The sequence below is a fragment of the Leptodactylus fuscus genome, chromosome 9 (genome assembly GCF_031893055.1).
Source record: "Leptodactylus fuscus isolate aLepFus1 chromosome 9, aLepFus1.hap2, whole genome shotgun sequence".
Classification (NCBI taxonomy): domain Eukaryota; kingdom Metazoa; phylum Chordata; class Amphibia; order Anura; family Leptodactylidae; genus Leptodactylus; species Leptodactylus fuscus.
The window spans coordinates 6,075,281-6,099,407 of record NC_134273.1 but is presented as its reverse complement, the minus strand read 5'-3'; the positions used below and the strand labels follow the sequence as shown (position 1 = coordinate 6,099,407).

Genomic DNA, 24,127 nt, shown 5'->3' with positions numbered 1-24,127 from the left:
TGCACTGGCCAGGCTGGAAGTGACCACTGCAGACCCTCCCTGGCCACACACAGGATACCAGGGACATATTAGCAGTGACATCACCGATACCCATCATGTGATTGCTGGGGCCAGTGACCTGAACAACTTCACTTCCAGCCTCGCCAGCGCCTTCACGGAATGGAATGGGGGACTTGATGCTGGAATGGGGCCCGGAGGTAGGTGATTATTGCCTGCTTTTAATTTTACACCCCTCCTAAACCTCCTGGGTTTTCCAATCTACCTAGAAAATTTATTTAACTTTGAAACAAAATTGCAAGAAGGAGTCTATGAGTCCCAGGGACTGTCAGAGTTGTAAGAGGGTTCTAGTGACATTGCTACATTGTTGCAGTTGTGTTATACATCAGGGTCTACATCTTGGTGCAGGCACAGCCGAGTCCTTTGACATGAGTAAGGGTTGTCACCAATGTCGGAGACTTTTTGGGCAGTTTTTGACGATTTCTGCATATTTGCGGCAGGTTCCATTACACGGCTCTTTGCTCTGTCACCTGACTCTCCTCTTTACCACGTGTAACGTCTTCTCTGCTTCCCATATATTTCATCGCTGGCCCTAATCCCCGTCACTTCTGTACACAGATCACCCGCTCGCACTTGTTGGGTTGTTGTGTTCACAGCAACAGTCGCTAAGCTATTATTGACTCGTTTGTTAATCTGGACAAACTGCTTTACTTCCTTCCAAGTCCAAACAAAAGGGAACTTGTCCCACAAAGGACTAGGGGGCAGTGTTTGAGATATGATTTCTGAGGCTCTGCTGCTTCTTACAAGGTGCTGCGATCTACTATGATGGTGTCTCAGACTCTCACATACTGGGAAGCTGCTCTAAGGATCACCACCAAAGCGTGAAGACTCTTGGAAGAACCTTGGAAGGATGTGTGCTGCAAGTTCTGTGCTGTTCCCCCCTATAACCCCGCAGGGACAATATACAAACCCTTATGCCATAGAAGTTCTGAAGACCAAGAAAGATGAACTCATTGAAGGCATCAAAAACCCAGAAGAACTCATCAACCTTCTGATAGACCATGGGATCTTCTCATCGGATAAGAAAATGGTGATGTCCTACTACAGGACCAGGACGGAGAAGAATTCCCGGCTGGTGGACATCTTGCTGTCTAAAGGTGAGAGGGCTTGTCGACTCTTCTTCTACCCCTGTCTCAAGCAGATAGAACCCAATTTATACAACAGTGTCAAAAGTTACGTCAACTATGTCAATGACTCAGTTAGAGATGGGAGAAGACAACTGGTGGGATATCTACTGGAGAGGGATAAGGAGGACAATCAAGAACCTATCAAAGAACCACCAGAAAAACTTCCCCGTAAAGAGACTTTGCCCAAGAAAGTTAAAAAAGAGACACCAAAGCCGAGTGTCCAAGTCAAGGAGAAGAAGAGCCCTCAATCGGAGACTCCGAGGCAGAAGGTTCAGGCATCTGTTGGGGTCTTTGATGCCGTCATGAAGGGTGACCTCTCCTTGTTGGAGTCCATTCTCAAGGGATCTAATGTCAATGCTGTCAATTCTTCTGGAGAGACTCTGTTACATGTGGCCGCTTCTAATGGACACGTCCCTGTCATCGAATTCTTGCTTTCGAAAGGGGCCAAAGTAGACGCCAAAGATAAAAAACGGAGGACGCCGCTGCACCGAGCGGCTGAGAATGGTCACACGGAGGCGGCAAGGGTTTTACTCCGAGCTGGAGCCAACATGTATTCCCTGGACAGCGACTCCCAATCTCCGCTACACTTAGCAGCTCAGAACAATCACCACCAACTGCTGCAACTCTTCCTCCAAGAAGAAGACAAACGCTACAAAAACAGATCCAACTTCTTGCACCAGGAAGCTTCCAAGGACAATAGTCGCCTGGTGGAGATGCTTCTGAAGAATGGAGCCAATGTGGACAGTATGGATGAGAAGAAGCACACCGCCTTATACCACGCCGTGTCCGGGGGGCACGAAGCGACCGTCAAGGTGTTACTAGAGGCCGGTGCTAGTATTGACTCCAGTATTATCGATATGGCCTTCAATACCAATAACGAATACATTTTTGGGCTCCTCCTAGAATACTCCAAGGGGCTCTCCCCTGACACCATGGTCTCCGCCATGTTTAAAGCCGTCCAGTTGAACCTCTTTGGAATAATCAGGGCTCTGATCGACAAAGGCACGGACGTGAATGCCAGGAATGACATGGAGTATACACCTCTATTGCTGGCGGCCGAGCTGGGCAAGTCAGAGGCGGCACAGGCGCTTATCGAGAAAGGGGCGCGTATCGAGGACCGCACACCAAATCTGAACACGGCTTTGCACCTGGCTGTTCAGGGGGGAGATGTTTCCACCACAAATCTGCTGCTCCGGAAAGGGATTAACGTTAACATTACGGGTCCGGGTGAGCAAACGGCGCTTCACGTGGCGGCCTACCATAACCGAGCGGACCTGAGTGACCTATTACTTACAGCTGGTGCCAATGTGAACGCCGTCACCAAGGAAGCGCTGACCCCTCTGCACCTTGCCAGTCAGAGGAATAATGTGGATGTCGCCCAGAATCTCATAGAGCACAACGCCAATGTCAATGCCAAGGACAAGCAGTCGCGGACGCCGCTGCATATGGCGGCAGAAGGAGGGAGTCTGGCTCTGGTGCAGTTACTCCTCAGTAAGAAGGCAGACCCCAATGTGACAAACAAGGATAAGAAGACCCCGCTCCACCTGGCAGCAGCGGGGGGATACACCGAGGTAGTGGCGGCCTTGCTCGGTAGCCAGGCCAGGTATGGTGCCAAGGACATGGACGGCTGCACCCCCATCCATTACGCCGCCATCTCCGGCAACACAGACATTGTCAAAGCCTTGCTGAAAGCTGGAAAAAACAAGAACCTGGAAGACAAAAATGTCTGGAGGAAGACGCCCCTGCACCTGGCGGCCGAGCATGGACATAGTGACATCATCAACCTGCTGCTAACCAACGGGGCGGCCATAGACCCCCTGGATAATAACCGAGACACCCCACTGCACTGCGCCTGTAGGGCCGGGCACCTGAGCGCTGTGCAGACCCTGGCGGGCTGGACCCAGGGACAAAAAGCAAATCTACAGACCACCAACAGCCTGAAGAAGACCCCACTACAGGTGGCAGAAGCCGGGAGCACCGACAGTCACCAGCAGGTGGCGACACTCCTGAAGAAGAAGATGCTGATCATTAAGTAGATAGAAATGCAATAAACACAAAGGAAGGAGGAGACTGCTCCTCTTAAAGGGGCATTGCTGTCTTAAAGGGACATTCTGGACTGCAGCAATAGTCACATAGTCAATGAATTAGACTTTGTATTCAGTGGTAAGAAGCATGCTGGACCTGCGCTACGGTCACATTACTCCTGGCAGCGTCTTACAGCAGGAGGAACAAAGGATCAGGATAGGACATAACTGCTGCAGGCTGGAGTGCCCCTTTAAGCAGAATATGGGCTCCAAATATCCTTATTTCATTTGCTTGTCGCTCTCAGGATCTCCGCTTGCTGTCAGTGAATGGTAACACTATTACTTACATTTGAAGACTGAAATCTAATACAGCTGAGGGTTTGTTACAGTTATATCCGACCTATGGACTCCTGACCTGCAAGTAATGACCTGTCCTAAGTCATTACTCTTCTGTATATGCAGGGTGGTGTATGGTGTATGTGAGCAGGGTCGAAGAATTTACAGGTTTAAAGGGACATAAAGGTGCAGCTAGGAAATAAGCCGGGGATCAGGACCAGGTAGTTAGGTGTGTGCCTGCACTTTTGTTGTTAGGTTACCTGATGGGTTTGATACAATGCTCTGCGGAGCTCACACCGCTCATTGTGCATCGCAGTAGGACAGGCATCAGCAACCTTTGGCTCTCCAGCTGCTGTGAAACTACAACTCCCAGCATGCTCCATTCACTTCCATGGGAGTACCAAGAACAGCGGAGCAAGTATGCATGCTGGGAGTTGTAGTTTTGCAACAGCTGGAGAGACGAAGGTTCCCTACCCCTGCACTAGGATTTGCCATCACTTCATGCTCAGAGGGGTCTGAACTTTGGGATTCCCAATGATCCTGATAATGGAGGGGGGGGGGGGAGGGGTTGGGGGTCACTGGCTTGGCCTGGGCTTGTGTCACATTGTTTGTTATCACGACTATAAGTCCCCATATACTGTAGGTGTTAACATTCACTGGCAGGGAATTGTGTCAGACTATGGTCAGCAGGGGTCGCTGCTACTAAAGAGACTCTCACCAAAGGCTTCACATAATGTAATGGCAACAGTGACACCTGCAGGGGAAGAGAGAGTATTACATCGGGGGTCAAATCATCAAAGGCCTCGTATCAGTCAGTGACTATATCTGAAATATTATATGATATGGCGTTATAGTGCACGTGTATAATACAGTTATCGTCAGCTATAAGTTATATATGGATTATTATATGATATATTACACATGTATTATACAGTTATTATTCTCAGTTACACATGTATTATACAGTTATTATTCTCAGTTACACATGTATTATACAGTTATTATTCTCAGTTACACATGTATTATACAGTTATTATTCTCAGTTACACATGTATTATACAGTTATCGTCAGGTATAAGTTATATATGGATTATTATATGATATATCACACGTGGATAATACAGTTATTATTCTCAGTTATTATATATGTATTATATGATATATCACACATGTATTATACAGTTCTTGTCAGTGAATGTGTCTGTTTTGTTATATATTACATTACACCTGTATAATAAAGTTAAATCCATCCATGTCTTGTGTCAGTTATTATATCTGTACTACTGTATGACACAGGTATAAGTTACATGTATGTGTCAGTGATATCTGTATATGACATTACACTATATATAGCTATTCTATACATATATACCTGTATATACAGTTATTAGGAGGTCACTTATTATATTAGACACGGTTATTATCTCCCATTAGCTACAATGTTTCCCCTACACACTGCATAGAGCTGCCTGCGGTGACACGTCTGTCCTGCAGGGGGAGAAAGAGAGCCTGAGCTGGGAGATCAGTCAGTACATCGGTGACCACGCCCCTCACTGCTGATTGGCGGAGAGTGAAAATGTTTGCTGTAGTTATGACAACAATCTCTCCGCCCACCACTCATCATGTGACCGTGGTGTCAGCTGACCGGAAGTGACGGTAAACATGGCGAGAAACGAAGAGAAGCAGCAGGGGAAGCTGAACCGACTGTGGCTGCGGAGAGAGAAGGAAGGTGAGGGGCGGAGCCTGGGAGTGACGTCACTGTGATGTCACTGAGCTCATGCTGAGGGCCCCTAGAAGGTTCGGTCACACCCTCTTTGGATATGACCCCCCGCCCCCAGTGAGGTGACCCCTCTTTTGTTAGAACCCCCCGCCCACCAGTGAGGTGACCCCTCTTTTCATATGACCCCCCGCCCACCAGTGAGGTGACCCCTCTTTTGTTAGAACCCCCCGCCCACCAGTGAGGTGACCCCTCTTTTCATATGACCCCCCGCCCACCAGTGAGGTGACCCCTCTTTTGTTAGAACCCCCCGCTCCCCCTGAGGTGACCCCTCTTTTATTAGGACTCCCCGCTCCCCCTGAGGTGACCCCTCTTTTGTTAGAACTCCCCGCTCCCCCTGAGGTGACCCCTCTTTGGATATGACTCCCCGCTCCCCCTGAGGTGACCCCCCTTTTATTAGGACTCCCCGCTCCCCCTGAGGTGACCCCTCTTTTCATATGACCCCCCGCCCCCAGTGAGATGACTCCTCTTTTGTTAGCACCCCCCGCCCACCAGTGAGGTGACCCCTCTTTTCATATGACCCCCCGCCCACCAGTGAGGTGACCCCTCTTTTGTTAGCACCCCCCGCCCACCAGTGAGGTGACCCCTCTTTTGTTAGAACCCCCCGCTCCCCCTGAGGTGACCCCCCTTTTATTAGGACTCCCCGCTCCCCCTGAGGTGACCCCTCTTTTATTAGGACTCCCCGCTCCCCCTGAGGTGACCCCTCTTTTGTTAGAACTCCCCGCTCCCCCTGAGGTGACCCCTCTTTGGATATGACTCCCCGCTCCCCCTGAGGTGACCCCCCTTTTATTAGGACTCCCCGCTCCCCCTGAGGTGACCCCTCTTTTCATATGACCCCCCACCCCCAGTGAGGTGACCCCTCTTTTCATATGACCCCCCGCCCCCAGTGAGATGACTCCTCTTTTGTTAGCACCCCCCGCCCACCAGTGAGGTGACCCCTCTTTTCATATGACCCCCCGCCCACCAGTGAGGTGACCCCTCTTTTGTTAGCACCCCCCGCCCACCAGTGAGGTGACCCCTCTTTTCATATGACCCCCCGCCCCCAGTGAGGTGACCCCTCTTTTCATATGACCCCCCGCCCCCAGTGAGATGACTCCTCTTTTGTTAGCACCCCCCGCCCACCAGTGAGGTGACCCCTCTTTTGTTAGCGCCCCCCCTGAGATGACCCCTCTTTTGTTAGGACTCCCCCCCCCCCGAGGTGACCCCCACTCTCATCTCCTGGTTTCTTCCCTGTACAGAGGGCCGTGTCATATCGGTGTCCGGGGACCGCCCGCGCCTGGTGAGTATATTCGGGGAGGGGTCTGTGTTCCGCTGTGTGACCCCTGTCCTGACCTCTCTGTCCTGTCCAGTCAGCTCTGCACACCGCCGCCGAGGTCAAGAGATGGATCCCGAGCATCAAGAGGGAGATGGAGTATTACCTGGAGGTCAGTGACGCGGCGGCCATGACAGTCTGTGACTCCTCCCCATTGTCAGTGATTGGGGGACGTTCTTGTTACATCCGGAGCCCTGCACCGTTAAGGCCTCGTTCACATTTACGTCCGGAGACTCCGCCGCAGATACCGCTTAGAATTAGTGGAGAGAAAAGCCCTGCAAGAACATTCCTCTCCGCCAGTTTGGGTGTAAAATCGGGGGACCCCCTTATGGTCTGTGGGTTTCTGCGCGTAACCGCTTTATAAGCAGACGGGGTCTCGCAGAACGGAAACGCGAACACCATATAGGACTGTATTCACACCAGGACTTATAGTTCGTAGGGCCGCCGCTGCTTTAGTGTCCGCCTCTCTGGTGTTTGGGGTCTGTGACGGATCAGAACAACAGACTCGGCCCCTGAATATAAGCAGCAGGTCCTCGCTCACTGACAGTGACCCCTTTAGAGCCGAGGCCCCACATGGCGGATTTTGCAGCATTTTTTTAAGCCATTGTGACCCCCCTGCCCCTCCCCCCCATGTCTAGTCTCCGCCCTTGTACTGATGATGTCATCGCTTTCCCTGCAGCAATCTCAGCTCATTCACTATTCAGACAGGAAGATTGAGGAATTCCAGGAGAAGCTGGAGGCGCTGAAGAAGGAATATCAGAGTCACCTGTGGAAGCTGCGGCGCCTGGACCCCGCCTGCAAGGAGCATCCGTGGAAACCGCGAGGGTACACGAGGAAGAGGACGGCCGACGGCAAGCTGCCAGCATGGGTGCATACAGGTGAGGGCTTGTTACATTGTATCCAGTGCCCTGTGAGGTCAGACTGATACACTGTAACAAACTGTCAGGACAGGAGAGAATTGGGCTTGGCATGTGTTCAGCTCACAGAGCATTGTCCAGATCTATAGATGACCTTTGTTTTGGTTGTCAGGTGGTCGCCCCAGTGATGCGCTGCCGTCTACACCCATCAGTGACCCTGAAGAGGATGATGAGAGTGGCCCCGGGAGCCCAGGACAGGAAGCAGCGGGGCCCGACCTCAGCAGCATCCAGCCTCAAAACCAAGACGCCCCTCTGGACTTCAGTATCGGGAGGTCTCACCCCAGGCATGTCTGGCAGAGGTCGTCTTATAACACAGGGGGCGACACCGCCAGGAAACTGAAAGACATCCTCCTGTCAGAGCAGCCGGAGCTAAAGGGGATCAGTGCGGTGGGAAAGAGCATGGAGGACAGGACTGACAGCCAACCTACTGCAGGGAAGAGCATGGTGGACAGGACGGACAACCAACCTGCTGCAGGGAAGAGCATGGTGGACAGGACTGCTGCAGAGCCAAGGACAGGGATCCTGGGGCTGGACTGTTACTCTTCTTCAGAGGACGAGGACTGACACCTTGTCGGGTCCTTTGCACTTGGGTTGGTTTCTGTCAACGGCAGGAGAAGGAAAGTGTGAACAGAGTCCTGTATAGCGGGGTACAGTCTGTGCACGCGCTCAGTCCTCACCTGCTGGAAGACTATTTTAAATATTTCAATTTCAGTGTACCCATGACAACACTTCCTGTCAGCACTCTGCTCTAGTCAGTATATGCACAGGGAGGTCTCACCTATTGGAGCTGTGGTCTGACCCCTCGGCATCCTGGGACTTGTAGTTGTAAGAGATTACTGAAATACTGAACTGGAGAACAGAAGAGAGAATAAAGCACAAAGCCAAAAAATCACATCCCCTGCACTTATTATAGGAGTAGTATATAATATACAGTATATCTATAGTACATGTGACCCAGCCCGGGACCGCCGAAAACTGACTGCTCTGTATCATAATTCAGGGCTCATTCACATCTGCGCCCAGCACTCCGTTATGCAGGTTTCCGTTTCCTGCATAAAACAGAGCAGGATACGAAAACCTGCAGGAGTCTTTCATTTGAATGGGTGAGAAAGATGTCCGGCCGTGAGCGGTGGTGAGCGTTTTATGCTCTCCGCCGCGAAACCGGGTTTTTCAATCTGGACACAGAGTCGGACATGCAGTACTCTGTGTCCGGATTAAAAAAAACGGTTTTGTGGCGGAGAGCATAAAACGCTCACCGCCGCTCACGGCCGGACCCGGTCTGTGATTTCCCTCTTCTGGCATGCAGAAGACGGTAACTACAGAACGGAAAGAAGAACGCAGGTGTGAACCTAGCATCAATTACACTGCCTGTAATATACTCCAGAGCAGCACTCACTATTCTGCTAATGTATGTACACAGTGACTGTACCGGCAGAATAGTGAGCGCAGCTCTGGAGTATAATACAGGATAAGTAATGTAATGTATGTACACAGTGACTGTACCAGCAGAATAGTGAGCGCAGCTCTGGAGTATAATACAGGATAAGTAATGTAATGTATGTACACAGTGACTGCACCAGCAGAATAGTGAGTGCAGCTCTGGAGTATAATACAGGATAAGTAATGTAATGTATGTACACAGTGACTGCCAGCAGAATAGTGAGCACAGCTCTGGAGTATAATACAGGATACGTAATGTAATGTATGTACACAGTGACTGCACCAGCAGAATAGTGAGTGCAGCTCTGGAGTATAATACAGGATAAGTAATGTAATGTATGTACACAGTGACTGCCAGCAGAATAGTGAGCGCAGCTCTGGAGTATAATACAGGATAAGTAATGTAATGTATGCACACAGTGACTGCACCAGCAGAATAGTGAGCGCAGCTCTGGAGTATAATACAGGATAAGTAATGTAATGTATGTACACAGTGACTGTACCAGCAGAATAGTGAGCGCAGCTCTGGAGTATAATACAGGATAAGTAATGTAATGTATGTACACAGTGACTATACCAGCAGAATAGTGAGCGCAGCTCTGGAGTATAATACAGGATAAGTAATGTAATGTATGTACACAGTGACTGTACCAGCAGAATAGTGAGCGCAGCTCTGGAGTATAATACAGGATAAGTAATGTAATGTATGTACACAGTGACTGTACCAGCAGAATAGTGAGGGCAGCTCTGGAGTATAATACAGGATAAGTCATGTAATGTATGTACACAGTGACTGTACCAGCAGAATAGTGAGCGCAGCTCTGGAGTATAATACAGGATAAGTAATGTAATGTATGTACACAGTGACTGTACCAGCGGAATAGTGAGTGCAGCTCTGGAGTATAATACAGGATAAGTAATGTAATGTATGTACACAGTGACTGTACCAGCAGAATAGTGAGCGCAGCTCTGGAGTATAATACAGGATAAGTAATGTAATGTATGTACACAGTGACTGTACCAGCAGAATAGTGAGCGCATAGGTTTCTACTGAGTGCCTCAGGGGCGGGGCTTGGGAGGGTTCACAGCTCCTCGGGGGGGGGGGGGGGGGGGCTTGGGGGGTTTCTTACTGAGCTTCTCAGGGGCGGGGCTTGAGGCAGTCTCTCAGTAGACATGTTGCCATAATGAAGGTGATGTGACACGTAGGATCTCCCGTCTGTACACAAGAACACAAACAGTAATATTTGTGAGTTACAGTTAAAGGGGCGGTTTATTTTGGTGAACCTCTTGTACAATGCTCTACTAGGACACTTCATGGGATGTCTCATGTACAGATGTATACAGTCTCTCTCTGGATGACCGAACCGTCCAGTTAAGCAATGGGTTGAAGGGGACTGAGCTCGGAGGTCTTCTATGATGAGAGCCCGGACCCCCACAACAAGTCCTGTGGGAGGAGCTCCTGCTCTCAGTCCTCCTTATGGATACGCTGTCTTTACAGGGTTAATGTAATGTAGACATTGCTAGTCCATCAGTGGGGTCCCGTCTCCTCCGCAGGCAGCCCCTCCCCCACCTCGCTCTCCTCCTTCAGGTTTGTGTAGCTGTTCAGGAAATAATCCTCGATCCTGCCCAGGAATTCATCCGCGAACGCTGCGCAGGACGAATTTACCAGCGACCTCCTCAAACACGACAAAAGCTGCAACCAGGACAGAGAGGAGATGGTTAACACAAGGCGGCGGGATCACCTGCCCCCAAAAATACACGTATCCGAGCTATGTCTTATACTCTAGTCACCTCCAAAGCTTCGTCCGTTAGATATAAAGCTGCCGGGGGGTTCAGGGTACATTTGTTTGCCACAGGGGTAATTTTACAGTCATGTGACACACCGCAGCTCCAGAGGTGACTAGAGTCAGAGCTAGCAGGCAGCATTGGATGTGACTGGAGTGTGAGAGATCTGTAGGTAGGGGGGGGCTCTTTAAATCCCCTCCCCCACTGCTTGTTTTTATTAGGTGTCAGGAGGTATTTTTATCTGACAGATAATTCCGGAGGAATGAAGGAAACGGGACACGTGGCGGCGGGATCTGGTGTCTGCAGGTATTTCGCACTCGCCAGGGGTGTGTGGGGCGAGCCTGGAAGGTCACATGACCGTGGCCAACACGCAATTATATCCGGAACAATCTGACACCCTGATAGTCACAGCCTTATATCGGCATGGGCTGTTTAACCCCTAGTGGCAGCGGAGGGAACTGCAGGGATATTGAACAGAGATTAGTTTTTGCACCTGCAGTGTAAATAATCATTTCTGCTGCTTCTTGCACTTTACTGACCTGGACGGCGCCAGATGACAGGATTACACTTCGCTTAAGCTGTCAGCGCGTCTGATGTTCGCAAGAAACAAAAACCCTCCGAAAAAGATCCTCCAAATAGGATATTATTGTATTATTATAGAAACGTCTTCAGTTACGCTATCTGGCCGCAGACGGCGCCTTACACCTCAGGGTTAGGTCTGAGTGACCAGCCCTATGGCCGCCATATTGGTTGGCATGTGACTGTTCACGGTCAAGTCATTTATAATGCAAATCATAGTGAAGAATTGTGAGCCCGACCCACATGTCTATCAGTGCAATCACTATGGATGTTATAGAGCGCCACCTGCTGGGCTCTGAGGTATCTACAGGCTACAGTCACAGTGTAGGGCCCAGCCCTCAGCCAAGTGCAGAGCTAAGGCAAATCCGACTTCACAACTCTCTAATACAGGGGTAGGGAACCTTCGGCGCTCCAGCTTCTGTGAAACTACAACTCCCAGCATGCTCCATTCACTTCCAAGAACAGCAGAGGAAGTATGCATGCTGGGAGTTGTAGTTTTGCAACAGCTGAAGAGCCGAAGGTTCCCTACCCCCGCTCTAACAGATAAGAGTCTTGAGGGATCCGTGAACTCGGGCTGGGCTAAGACTCCTCCGATCATTCACTTGGGCCCAGATCCATTACAACAACATTGTGTGATTGAGGCCTAGTGGTGGAATCGCTGCATAAACTGTAGGATTAGTAAAAGGATTGTAGAGGACGTGAAGATAATTGGTAGGTCTGGGTCTGACACCTGGACCCCATCCTGTTTCGGCTGCCAGAAGGTACCGTATTTTTCGGACTATAAGACGCACTTTTTTTCCCCCAAATTTCGGAGGAAAATGAGGGTGCGTCTTATAGTCTGAATGTGGGTTTGCAGCATGGCCGCGCTACTGCCACCGCTGGTTTTCTTCAGCGGCAGTAGCGCGGCAATCCGCAGGCCCCGGCAGCTAAGACAGTCCCCGGCATCTGCTGTAATAGACCGGCGGATGCCGGGGAGTGTCTTAGCTGCCGGGGCCTGCAGATTGCCGCGCTACTGCCACCGCTGGTTTTCTTCAGCGGCAGGAGTGTGACAATACTGCAGGCCCCGGCAGCTAAGACACTCCCCGGCATCCGCCGGTCTATTACAGCAGATGCCGGGGACTGTCTTAGCTGCCGGGGCCTGCAGATTGCCGCGCTCCTGCCGCTGAAGAAAACCAGCGGTGGCAGTAGCGCGGCCATGCTGCAAACCCACTGCTCCTCCGCAGGTCCCGACAGTTAGTTAGCCCCCCCCCACCGGCCCCATACCTTTAGTGATGCAGGCCGGCTCCTGCACGGCGAGGCCGCAGGAGCCGGCCTGTTCCGATGACAGCCGGGAGCCTAATGAAGGCTCCCAGGCCTGTCCTAGATATATATTACTATCGCGGCTGGTCTATGACCCTCCGCGATAGTAATGTATAGAATCTCCCATAGACGGCAATACACTTGTATTGCCGTCTATGGGACTTGCAATCAAATGATTGCAGGTTCAAGCCCTCTAGGCGGGGGATATTAAAATAGTAAAAAAAAAAAAAAACCACTTAAAAAAAATATAATAAAAAATAAAATAAATAAAAGTTCACCTCCTTTCCCTAGAATACATATAAAAGTATAACATTACTGTGAAACATATACATTAGGTATCCCTGTGTCTGAAAATGCCCGGTCTACACCTGGCCCCACAAAAAAAACGCCCTATACATCCCCGTACAGCTGCAGGGTCACCTGTCAATGTGGCCTTGCAGCTGTTCCAAAACTACAACTCCCATATATTAAATATTTTACCATTTTTTGCCTGAAATTTTTTTTTTCCCTATTTTTCTCCTCTACGTGTGCGTCTTATAGTCCAGTGCGTCTTATAGTCCGAAAAATACGGTAAATGATAGGAGCAGGGACGCTTCTTCCCATCAAGTGCCAGGCGCCACTACTGCAGTATATGGACTCAAAGCTGTATACAGTGTATGGCGCTCTGTTCTGTAGCTGTGGGGCCGGTAACTGCAGCCCTGTTCTCATACACTGATCCCGGCTGTATATGTTCTGCATCAGCTGATCAGCACGGTGTCCATGTGTATTGGATACTGATGACATGCATAGGAGAGGTCATCACTATGTATACGTTTGTATTAGGATACCTGGACCCTGCACCGATCAATTGTGTTGTTACAGGATATAAGACTGCAAGCAGCTCTACTCTCATTCCAATCAACCAGAGCAAAGCTGCAGCCCCGGCGCCATTACTACAGAGCCGTCTACCTGTCCAGGAGCAGAGCTGTGGCCCCGGCGCCATCATTATAGAGCTGTACACCTGTCCAGCAGAGCTGTGGCCCCGGTGCCACCAATACAGAGCCGTACACCTATCCAGGAGCAGAGCTGTGGCCCCGGCGCCATCACTACAGAGCCGTGCAAATGTCCAGGAGCAGAGCTGTGGCCCCGGAGCGGTTACTGCAGAGCCATCTACCTGTCCAGGAGCAGAGCTGTGGCCCCGGCGCCATCACTACAGAGCCGTGCAAATGTCCAGGAGCAGAGCTGTGGCCCCGGCGACATCACTGCAGAGCCGTGCAAATGTCCAGGAGCAGAGCTGTGGCCCCGGAGCGGTTACTACAGAGCCGTCTACCTGTCCAGGAGCAGAGCTGTGGCCCCGGCGCCATCACTGCAGAGCCGTCTATCTGTCCAGGAGCAGAGCTGTGGCCCCGGAGCGGTTACTACAGAGCCGTCTACCTGTCCAGGAGCAGAGCTGCGGCCCCCGGCGCCATCACTGCAGAGCCGTCTATCTGTCCAGGAGCAGAGCTGTGGCCCCGGCGCCATCACTACAGAGCCATCTATCTGTCCAGGAGCAGAGCTGTGGCCCCGGCGCCATCACTACAGAGCCATCTATCTGTCCAGGAGCAGAGCTGTGGCCCCAGCGCCATCACTACAGAGCCATCTATCTGTCCAGGAGCAGAGCTGTGGCCCCAGCGCCATCACTACAGAGCCATCTATCTGTCCAGGAGCAGAGCTGTGGCCCCGGCGCCATCACTACAGAGCCGTACACCTGTCCAGGAGCGGAGCTGCAGCCCCCGGACCCTGGCAGTTGGATCAGCTGATCAGCGTGGGGTCCGGATGTCAGACCCCCATCAGTCCTGTGATAATATACAGTATAATATGACACCCACCTTCTGTAAACACGTCAGGTCGCAGTCTTGTCGGTAGCGGCGGGTCATGGGGACGCTACTGCACATGAAAGAGAAAAAGAAGGAGAGCGGTGTAAAGTTCGTGCAGTGTGGGAGCGGCGGTGCGATCACCTGTGCGGAGTCATTTCTAATGGAGGCGATTACAAGAAGTGAGATATAACATCTAATCCAATATCCCATTCCAGCCGCAGCTCGCACATCGACCCGCGCCCTGATCAATGTTCTGTTCTCACCTGATAAGACGAGGTGCGAAAGGGAAAAATAATTAACCCGCAAATTGAATAAGGATTCATTAACAGTCTGCAAATTAAGGGAGCGGGAAAAAAAAAAAAAAAAAAAAAAAAAAAAAGGTGTCTGAGACCGCTGGAAGAGGTCAATATCAATGATAATTAGCTGAAATCCTTAAAGGGGCCACAGAGCATCATGGCCGCCGCCGCCGTCTTGTGTATAGAATTCAATGTATCTGAGCTGCAATACCACAAACAACCTGTGGACAGCAGTGGGCGCTATATGGGTAACAATGCACCCAGACGGTGGTCCTGATCAGCGGGGTCTCCCTCTAATAGGACACACTACACTGATAATGCCCTGATCTAATGGAAGAACATAGGAGGCGCTCTAATCCCAGCAGAAGATTCCGGTGCGGCGGCCGCTCCTACCTGCGGGAATGTCGATACTTCTCAATGATCCATCTCGTCTTCTCAAACACAATCTCCCAGCGCGGTTCCCCGGGCGTGTGCTCCACATCAAACCTGTACGGTATTCCTGCAAGAACGGAGACCGGTCAGTGACTACAGGAGCTCTGACACACTGTAACGAGATCTGCTCCTGTGTCAGACATGATAGGGGAAGTTTATTCTGTATACTAGTCTTAAAGGCGTTATGGACACCTGTCCCCTACCTGCGGGACAGGGGAAAGGTGTCCGATCACTGGAGGGCCGACCTCCAGCGTTCAGGAGAATGGGAAACCAGCGCACTGGTTACAAGGAAGGGCTTATAATTCAGCTGAATTGGAGCTGTCACAATCTGTATACAGTGAGCTCCCCCTAGTGGCAGATGGAGGCAGGCAAAATTTGAAAAAACAGAAGATTTCGAACCTTCGACCTCTCCAAACCATTCCAGCACTGTATAGCTGCTATGACATCATTCAGACCACTGATCCACCCTAAGGTTTTGCATTTATTAAATGTTGACAAGTCTTTACAGCAGGTTTTATGAGGGTGTTCACACCTTGAGGCCTCAGCAGGTCCTCCGTACAGGACACAGCAGGCTCCGGAGAGCGCTCGTCTGACGGCTCCTGATTTATGAGCAAATCAAAGTCCATCTTAGACTTCATAGGGAGCCTTTAATAGAGGCGCCGATCACTAGGTAAAGGTTATGACGACACCAGGACCAGCCGCACCCAGTGCAGACCAGTCCCTGATCGTCTACACCCCTCCCTCAATACCCCTGTAACAAGCCAAACGCCCCGACCCTGCAGCCCATACAAGTAGAGCGCCTCTACCTGGCAGCCTCGACATTGCATCAGCCAAAACCTGGCTGTATAACTAGATGAGCAAGTCCTAGACAGAGAATGATACAGAGCCGCTCAGGGCGGGTGCTGTATACAGGAGCGAGGAGAGGAGCCGGCCCCATCACACCAGGTAGGACTGGTCCCATATATCCATTCTCGGGACGTATACAGCTCCATCAGATCACACATTAGATCCAGAAAACTACTGAGAAGAGTCCGAGCTCCGGATCCCACAGCCACCACCAGGGGGAGCTCCCGTCCGTGGTCTTACATGGACTTCGGATGGACTGGATACTTTGTAATAAATAGCTTAGACTGATACATTGTAACAAAGCTGCTGACCCGCCTTCCCCGGTAGAGATGACATCACACATGACACTTACGGTATGATCCATCTTCGCTCAGATCGTCACTGATCACCAGGCAGGAGAGCTGGGACTGGGGCAGGGGGTTGCTCCGGTTATACGGGCTTATGATCATGCCCAAAAACTTGGCTCCGCCCCGAGAAAAATAACTCTGGATATGGAATAAAAGGATAAAAAGTGAGAAAGAGGCAGAAATGAGGAATACGACGGATTACCGCAAAACCAGGGGCATTACAGTGTGAGCTCTGGTCGCTCCACCAATCTGTGTATGTACTGCCCCTATATACTGTATATAAGGGTCTATTCTGAAGGGAGGGGGCTCATGGGGCAGATCGGACTCCTCTATTACTACTATGTATTAAGGAGGGGATACTTTCCTATTATCAGTTCTTTGAATTCAGTCGGCAGTGTAAAGAATGGCGGCTTATGTCCTATGGTCTTATGTATATAGTCAGATATGCATGCACTATATTATACAAGTATATATATATATATATATACTCCGGCATCCCACCTGGTACTTGGCCTGAGTATCGATATCTCGGATTGAAGGGTTAGGGTCAAACGCTGGGTGGGAGTGGTACCATCCGATGACGCTGTAGCCGCGCAGGTGCAGGGCCTCCGAGGCCTGGGTCTGGGACACTGGATCCATCTCACACTGGAGGCCGGTGCTGAGGCTGTTACACGGCTCCGCCGCACAGATCTGGGAAGACAGAGGGTAGAAACCTACAGGAATCTGCTGGACGAGCACCAACACTGACAGTAGGGGGCGCCAGGATAGTGCAACTAATAGATTATAGGTTACACATACGATGCCATCAGGTTCTTACTTCGATTATATGTTCCGATTCTGAATATCTTCCTCCTAATAGGCCGATAACCTCCGCCATGGAGACGTGAGCGTGCTGGAAGACAGATACAGCAGTATATACCGGTCACTGAGTGTCATGTGACTCCAGGACGCCGAACAAAGACTTCATGTATCACTTACCAAATCTAATATTAACATGGCCTCGGCTGATACTTTCACTCGAAACGGCGCCTACAAGAGGGGGAAAGGCAAAAACAAATCTAGAGAGAGCTCAGTACATACAGAGTATACAGTCACCACTAGGGGGAGCTCACTACATACAGAGTATACAGTCACCACTAGGGGGAGCTCACTGCATGCAAATTATACAGTCACCACTAGGGGGAGCTCACTGCATACAGATTATACAGTCACCACTAGGGGGAGCTCACTACATACAGAGTATACAGTCACCACTAGGAGGAGCTCACTACATACAGGTTATACAGTCACCACTAGGGGGAGCTCACTACATACAGATTATACAGTCACCATTAGGGGGAGCTCACTACATACAGATCATACAGTCACCACTAGGGGAGCTCACTACATACAGAGTATACAGTCACCACTAGGAGGAGCTCACTACATACAGGTTATACAGTCACCACTAGGGGGAGCTCACTACATACAGATTATACAGTCACCACTAGGGGGAGCTCACTACATACAGAGTATACAGTCACCACTAGGGGGAGCTCACTACATACAGATTATACAGTCACCACTAGGGGGAGCTCACTACATACAGGTTATACAGTCACCACTAGGAGGAGCTCACTACATACAGGTTATACAGTCACCACTAGGGGGAGCTCACTACATACAGATTATACAGTCACCACTAGGGGGAGCTCAGTACATACAGATTATACAGTCACCACTAGGTGACATATATATAGACTATATAGCCACCTCGATTACACGCAGCACAGACAGAGTCTTACCGGTTTCTCTTCGGTAAAATTGGAGCAGGGAATCAGCTGGAAGGGGTCAAAGGAGCTGTGAGAAAAAAAAAAAAAAAAAATCGTAGAGGTTAACTGCAAGGAGGTCATACAAAACTGGATATAGATGGGGGTCAGTGTGCAAAACCCTCTAAGCCCCAGTGCCCCCCTAGCAGCGCCAGAGGAGGGACACGACTATCCTCAGCACCTCCAGAGAAGGACAATTCCTTTGTTCTCTACTTGCTGGAAATGATCAGAAACCTCCAAATCCTGGCAATCCCTCCAGATCTCGTCCAGCTGACACACTGTAACAAACTCTGCAGCTCTGACAGCGCCAACACCTGCTTTTAGAACTTGGATAAAGATACTGATCATATATAAAGTTTATAAAGATCTGACAATTTCTCACCTCTTCGACGGTCTCGCTCCTTTGGAGCACTTTAACTGTTTCATCTTCTCCCGTCTGATTGCCAGCTCTTCTGCCGAGAGATGCTGAGGAATAGAGACATGGTTTGTTGCAGTGTGAATTAGTCCTGTGATGCCGGTATGTTACAGTATGACACCCCGCTGGAGTTTACTGTATGCTGTGCAGTTATTGAGTTCTCAGTGTATGCAGTAAGCTCCTGAGCTCCCCCTAGTGGTGGATGAATGTTATGTAATACTGTGTCTATTCCATGCAGGAGATTTGGAGCTCTGTATCAGTAAAGCAGAGGTCTGACCGCTATAAATAGCAGTGATCTACTGTTGAAGATGAGCGCTGTGGTCTCTTCACTGCTTTCCCAGCACAGCGCCGTACATTATATAGTGCGGGTGTTTGGTATTGCAGTTCAGCCCCATTGACTTGAATGAGACTGAGCTGCAAACAGGCCAAGTGACTGATAAACATGGCATCTGAACTGTGTGACAAACAGCTGGTCTGCGGGGTCCAGGGGTTGTCTAATATTAAAGGTCTGTCTTAATGGTATACTCAATCCCAAAAATCCCTTTAATTCATTCGGAGAGCATCTGCCTACCTCAAAAGTCTGTCCCTCCAGGTCTTTGGCATCGCACCAGTTTCCCCAGGGGTCTCGGACGCGTCTTCTTCTAGTGCGCTAGTATAGAAGAATAGGAGAGCGGTGATACAGCCGTATACTGCCCGGACTGTGCAGCCAATGACTGGCTGGAGCTATTTTTTTTGCCCAATTTGGAAAACCCCTTAAACAGTAAGGACTGTACTCCAGTCACAGCCAGAGCTGCACTCACAAATCTGTCACACTGATCGCATGACAGACACGGCCAAGTCATCGTACCATAGTCTGCAGGCGATGAGCCAGCTCGTAGGCTTCCAAGGTGTCCTTCCCCATTTTGGACTTGGTCCTGTCCACCGGTCGCGGTCGGTTGTAGACGGCTTGTTCTGGAAATTTACGGACAGTGCGGTGAGGGCGAGACAACAACCTACCGATTCACTGCTGGATACGAGGTGACGTCCGGGGACTTACCGCAGCCAAAGTTAATGGCTCCGATTAATTCCAGGTAGGTGTGGATCCGCCCGATGCAGTTCACGTCGCCGCAGTTCTTCAGCCCCGGACGCACCGACGTTTTGTTCAGATAATTTGGTTTACAAACCTTCCTGCGTACGAGAAGAGAATCCAGAAAGACAGAGAGACACATTATCTGCACTGATACATTGTAACAAACCATCGCGTTTCAATCATTCCGGTTTTGTTACCATTGATCCAAGATGTAATTGCGGATCCGGAGATAGCGCTCTGGAGTCTTGGCTTGACGCCCCTCGAAGAATTCGGAGATGGCCTGCTTCTCCTCCTCGGAGATGAACTCTCGCTCTATTTCCACTTCCTGGTCGGGCGGTCTCAGCTCGTCCTCGTCATCCTGCTGTTCCTGCTCGCAGGGCGGTGGGGACGGTAATGAGGACGGACAGACGTCCTGGTCTTGGGGGGGTGTAGTTGGACTGTCAGGGCTCGCCGCTGCCTCCTGCTCAGGACTGGGGGCCAGAGTTTCGCTCTGTGTCTGGGGAGAGGGGTCAATATCTGACAGCTGACACATGTGATCAGTCCTTGGCTCCTCCCCCTGCTCTGTGACTGTAGGCTCCGCCTCCTCTGCCGGAGTCGCTTCCGGGTCTTCATTCTGAGTAAGCTCCACCTCATCCGTTATGTCGATCTCTTCGTCATCTGATAACGTCTCGATCTTTACAGCGTTGAGGTTGGGATCGGCTCGGCCCCGGAGTGCGGACAGTTCAGGGGACTCGGGACCCTCTAGACGGAGCAGATGAAGAACTGCAGAGCCCACCTTGGAGTCTTTCTCTCCCTCCTCCACCTTACACTGCACAAACAGAACTGTACATCATTACTATACTGCCCTGGCGGGGTACAGAGATGTACTGCTCTCGAAGCAGGGAGAGCCAAAGATAGACCGCCCCTTTAAGAGCACTGACCTTATTCTTATAGTACTGCCTGGCGTAGCTCTTCACCTGCAGCACGGTGCGGCTCCCGATCACTCGGGCGATACTTGTCCATCGTCTGCCGTACTTGGCCTTAGACAGGGAATGAAAATGTCAACTGGTGATACAGAAATGTTACATGGAAGAAAAACACATTGCAACGCAACACAACAACACACCATAACACAATACAGCAAAACAACACACCACACCACAATACAGCAACACGACAAAACGCAATGCAACACAACACGACAACATAACACAACACAGGAGCTCACGGGACATTGGGATAACACACAGGGCACTTTCTCTGCGCCTTGGTCAGTGGACAGTAACTGCAGACAGCGCCCCCTTTGCTGGAGGACCTGACCATGTACTACATGATGAGCCATTGGGTTGTGCAGTTTTGAGTCCTGATACGCACAGGGCAGAACAGCCAGACATATCTGTTTCTAGAGGTTTTGTGACAACCCTTTGGGCCCAGCGAGGCGATCACACGGGGCCCGGGGCCCATCACACGTCTCCTGATCCCTCCTACATGATACATAAGAAGCCTCCAGATCTCACCAGTCCCTGCTCAAACAGAAGCTTCTCCTCCGCCGTCCACTTCACCGAGTTGCTGCCGCTGCTGCCGCCGGGCTTAGCCGGGGATCTGACCCTGGAAAGTAAACGCTCCACATTAATAATAGAGATTCTGCAGGTTGTCAATGCTCCGCCCACCTGACAATTTTGTCCTCTCTTTTCCTGTTGCTTTCAGGGGTTTTCTATACAAATAACAACCTGCCGAAATGTTCTGTGAATGTATCATATAAGATCTCTGCTTGCTGTCAGTGAATAGATATATTGCAGCATGGTATCCAGACAGGACAGCTCATAGAGCACCGTCTACACTGGAACAAACCCTCAGCTGTGAGAAGTATTAGGTCAGGGCAGTTATGCAGGATCTGGATGTTCCTAGTCACTGACAGGGAGCAGAGATCTTATAAGTGGTGAGACGTTATAACACAAAGTACTAAAAAGTGACAGAACGTGTCACTATACAGAGAAGACTGGACAATCCCTTTAAATAAAGGCGGAGCAGAATACTTACGGAACGCGTGCCACTCTCTTGTGCGGACTCCTGTAGGAGGGAAGACACTGTGTTGTAATAAGCTGGGAATTAAAGGGATGAGGGGGCACCAATCAGCTGTGTGGAGAGGCTACGGGTTCACAAGGGCTGTGGCTGCCTCCCTGTGCTGATGATGTCACCTTCACTGGTCACATGGTACAGCAGCAGCTCAGTCCTATTCAAGTGAATGGGGCTGAGCTGCAATACCAAGCACAGCCACTATACAACCTATGGCGCTGTGCTTGGGATTCAGTGAAGACACCTCAGCGTTCGCCAGCTGATCGGTGGGGACAAAGTTTAGGAAGTTTCCGCACTACCTTTTGATGGCGGGTTTGTCGTCATCTTTGGCCTCAGACCAGAACTTGGCAGCGGACGGCTTGTTAGAGAAATAATATCTGGAGCCGCTAAGGAAGAAAGAAACCGAGAACAACACGAAGACCGGACGGTGAAACCCCCCTAATACCCAGGTCTGATCGTCCAGCACACACCGCCGCAGTAATATTTGGGGTTTCGGCCCCTGTTCTCTAGTCACAACCAAAGCTGCTTTCAGAATTCTGCTGGTTGGCCTTAGACAGAGGCAGCTCCCACAAGGCTTTGCCCCCAGATAACACGAAGCAGCAGGATTCTCAGTTTGGCTTTAGACTTGCGCGGCCTCCTGGGGGCGATGTCTCGGGTGAAGGATACTCCTCTTCTAGCAGCATTTTCTCGATGGCGGCGCGGTTCTCATCACTGATTGTGCTATCCAGGGTCCAGGGCTGGAAAACGAGAGCAGGGCAGGGAAGAGTTAAACAATAAAATGATCCAGAAGTCGCAATTCTAAAGTTTGTAGCCGTTCACACTGCACCAGCACTGCATACACTGGGAGACGGCTCTCTTACTGTGTGTCAGTCCTTACTGTGTTGTTGGAATTATATTCATCCTGATACTTACAGTCAGCTCGTCCTCTCGTTTCCAGACAGGGTCCAGGTAGTGATCGGGGGTGAAGGGCGAGCTCAGGCTTTCGTAGGTTCTATAGGACACAGACATGAGGTGAGCGGTGCAAACATGGCTCTGAAGATCTACTCCGACCCCCAGACCTGCTCCCCTACAAATCACCGTCATCAAGAGCTCTGCTTGCTGGGAGTGACTGTACAAACCCTGTACGGACCTAATCCTTCTCACAGCTGAGGGTTTGTTACAGATGTATCCAGGATAATAATGTTACATGACGTAAACAGCCGGGACTGCACTGATACAATGAAACTAAATTAGGTTACATTTCCCTCTTTTGGCCCCCATACTATATATTGCTCCCCACACTGTATGTTGCCCCCTCTTTTGGCCCCCACACGGTACGTTGCCCCCCACACTGTACGTTGCCCTGTCTTTTGGCCCCCACACTGTACGTTGCCCTCTCTTTTGGCCTCCACACTGTACGTTGCCCTCTCTTTTGGCCTCCACACTGTACATTGCCCCCTCTTTTGGCCCCCACACTTTACGTTGCCCCCTCACTTTACGTTGCCCCCTCTTTTGCCCCCCACACTGTACGTTGCCCCCTCACTATACGTTGCCTTGTCTTTTGGCCCCCACACTGTACGTTGTCCCCTCTTTCGGCCCCCACACTGTACGTTGCCCCCTCTTTTGACCCCCACACTGTATATTTCCCCCTCACATTAGGATTACACCATCAGGTAACAGATGATATTTTCCTCACTGGTCCCAGCTCCCTCTCAGGCCTGCCTCAGCCTCCAGGGGGCGCCCAGATGTTATTTAGCGCTGGGATATAATGTGCAGCGCCCCCTGGAGGCTGAAACAGAGGTGGACATGAGGGGGATCAGTGAGTAAAATATCTGTTACCTGTTGGAATAGAGACAGAGGATTGTCTAGATGGGATATAACTGTAACAAACCCTCAGCTGTGAGAATACGCCATGATGGGAGACAGCTGATATAAGCAGAGGTCTTGCACACGATGCAGAGTTTTCGCGCCTTATCCCTTGATATTTGATGAGGTGACGGTACACCGCCGGTAGACGTGTCATGGCGTCAGTGTGGGCTGCAGATCTGATGGCCACAAGTGGGTGAGGACAGAATCTCCTCACAATAAACATCAGGGTACCAGATATTAGAGTGTCAGCTCCTCTGCCCAGGCTCCATCACTAGATTGTAAGCTCTCCTGTCACACAGCCCTCCCCACACCAGGCAGGAGCCCTCCATAGCCCACAAGCTATAACAAGTCCTCACCCCCTGCACGACTCAGTCACATCTCCCTCTATGTCCACATCCGCCTCCTCCGCCATGTTGTCTGCGCCTCAAACAGCCTTTATCTACGTCACGGGCACCGCAGCCAATCAGCTTCCTCGGCCGCCATCTTGGTACACCCTCTCCGCGCTCTCCCGGCCGCCATATTG

At 50.7% G+C, this 24,127-nt stretch overlaps 3 protein-coding genes across 3 annotated transcripts; 2 read left to right on the top strand and 1 right to left on the bottom strand.

Annotated features, from left to right (window-relative positions):
* Positions 1-907: 907 nt before the first annotated feature.
* On the top strand, positions 908-3,220 carry LOC142218196 (CARD- and ANK-domain containing inflammasome adapter protein-like). Its single transcript, XM_075286739.1, has one exon. The coding sequence runs from the start codon at positions 908-910 to the stop codon at positions 3,218-3,220; it is 2,313 nt and encodes a 770-aa protein (XP_075142840.1).
* A 1,969-nt stretch (positions 3,221-5,189) lies between these two features.
* LOC142217806 (uncharacterized) lies at positions 5,190-8,420 on the top strand. The gene is made up of 5 exons (XM_075286113.1): positions 5,190-5,273; positions 6,560-6,600; positions 6,671-6,745; positions 7,313-7,511; positions 7,663-8,420. The coding sequence occupies exons 1-5, from the start codon at positions 5,207-5,209 to the stop codon at positions 8,112-8,114; spliced, it is 834 nt and encodes a 277-aa protein (XP_075142214.1). The 5' UTR covers positions 5,190-5,206; the 3' UTR covers positions 8,115-8,420.
* Positions 8,421-10,259: 1,839 nt separating this feature from the next.
* On the bottom strand, positions 10,260-24,071 carry MYSM1 (Myb like, SWIRM and MPN domains 1). Its single transcript, XM_075286258.1, has 20 exons — positions 23,961-24,071; positions 22,669-22,747; positions 22,423-22,493; positions 22,056-22,133; positions 21,721-21,750; positions 21,198-21,288; positions 20,622-20,720; positions 19,899-20,509; positions 19,669-19,799; positions 19,480-19,583; positions 19,204-19,281; positions 18,600-18,682; positions 18,194-18,248; positions 17,388-17,438; positions 17,227-17,301; positions 16,911-17,099; positions 16,415-16,547; positions 15,178-15,283; positions 14,501-14,558; positions 10,260-10,683 (listed from the first exon to the last, which is right to left on the bottom strand). The coding sequence occupies exons 1-20, from the start codon at positions 24,014-24,016 to the stop codon at positions 10,519-10,521; spliced, it is 2,343 nt and encodes a 780-aa protein (XP_075142359.1). The 5' UTR covers positions 24,017-24,071; the 3' UTR covers positions 10,260-10,518.
* Positions 24,072-24,127: the final 56 nt, after the last annotated feature.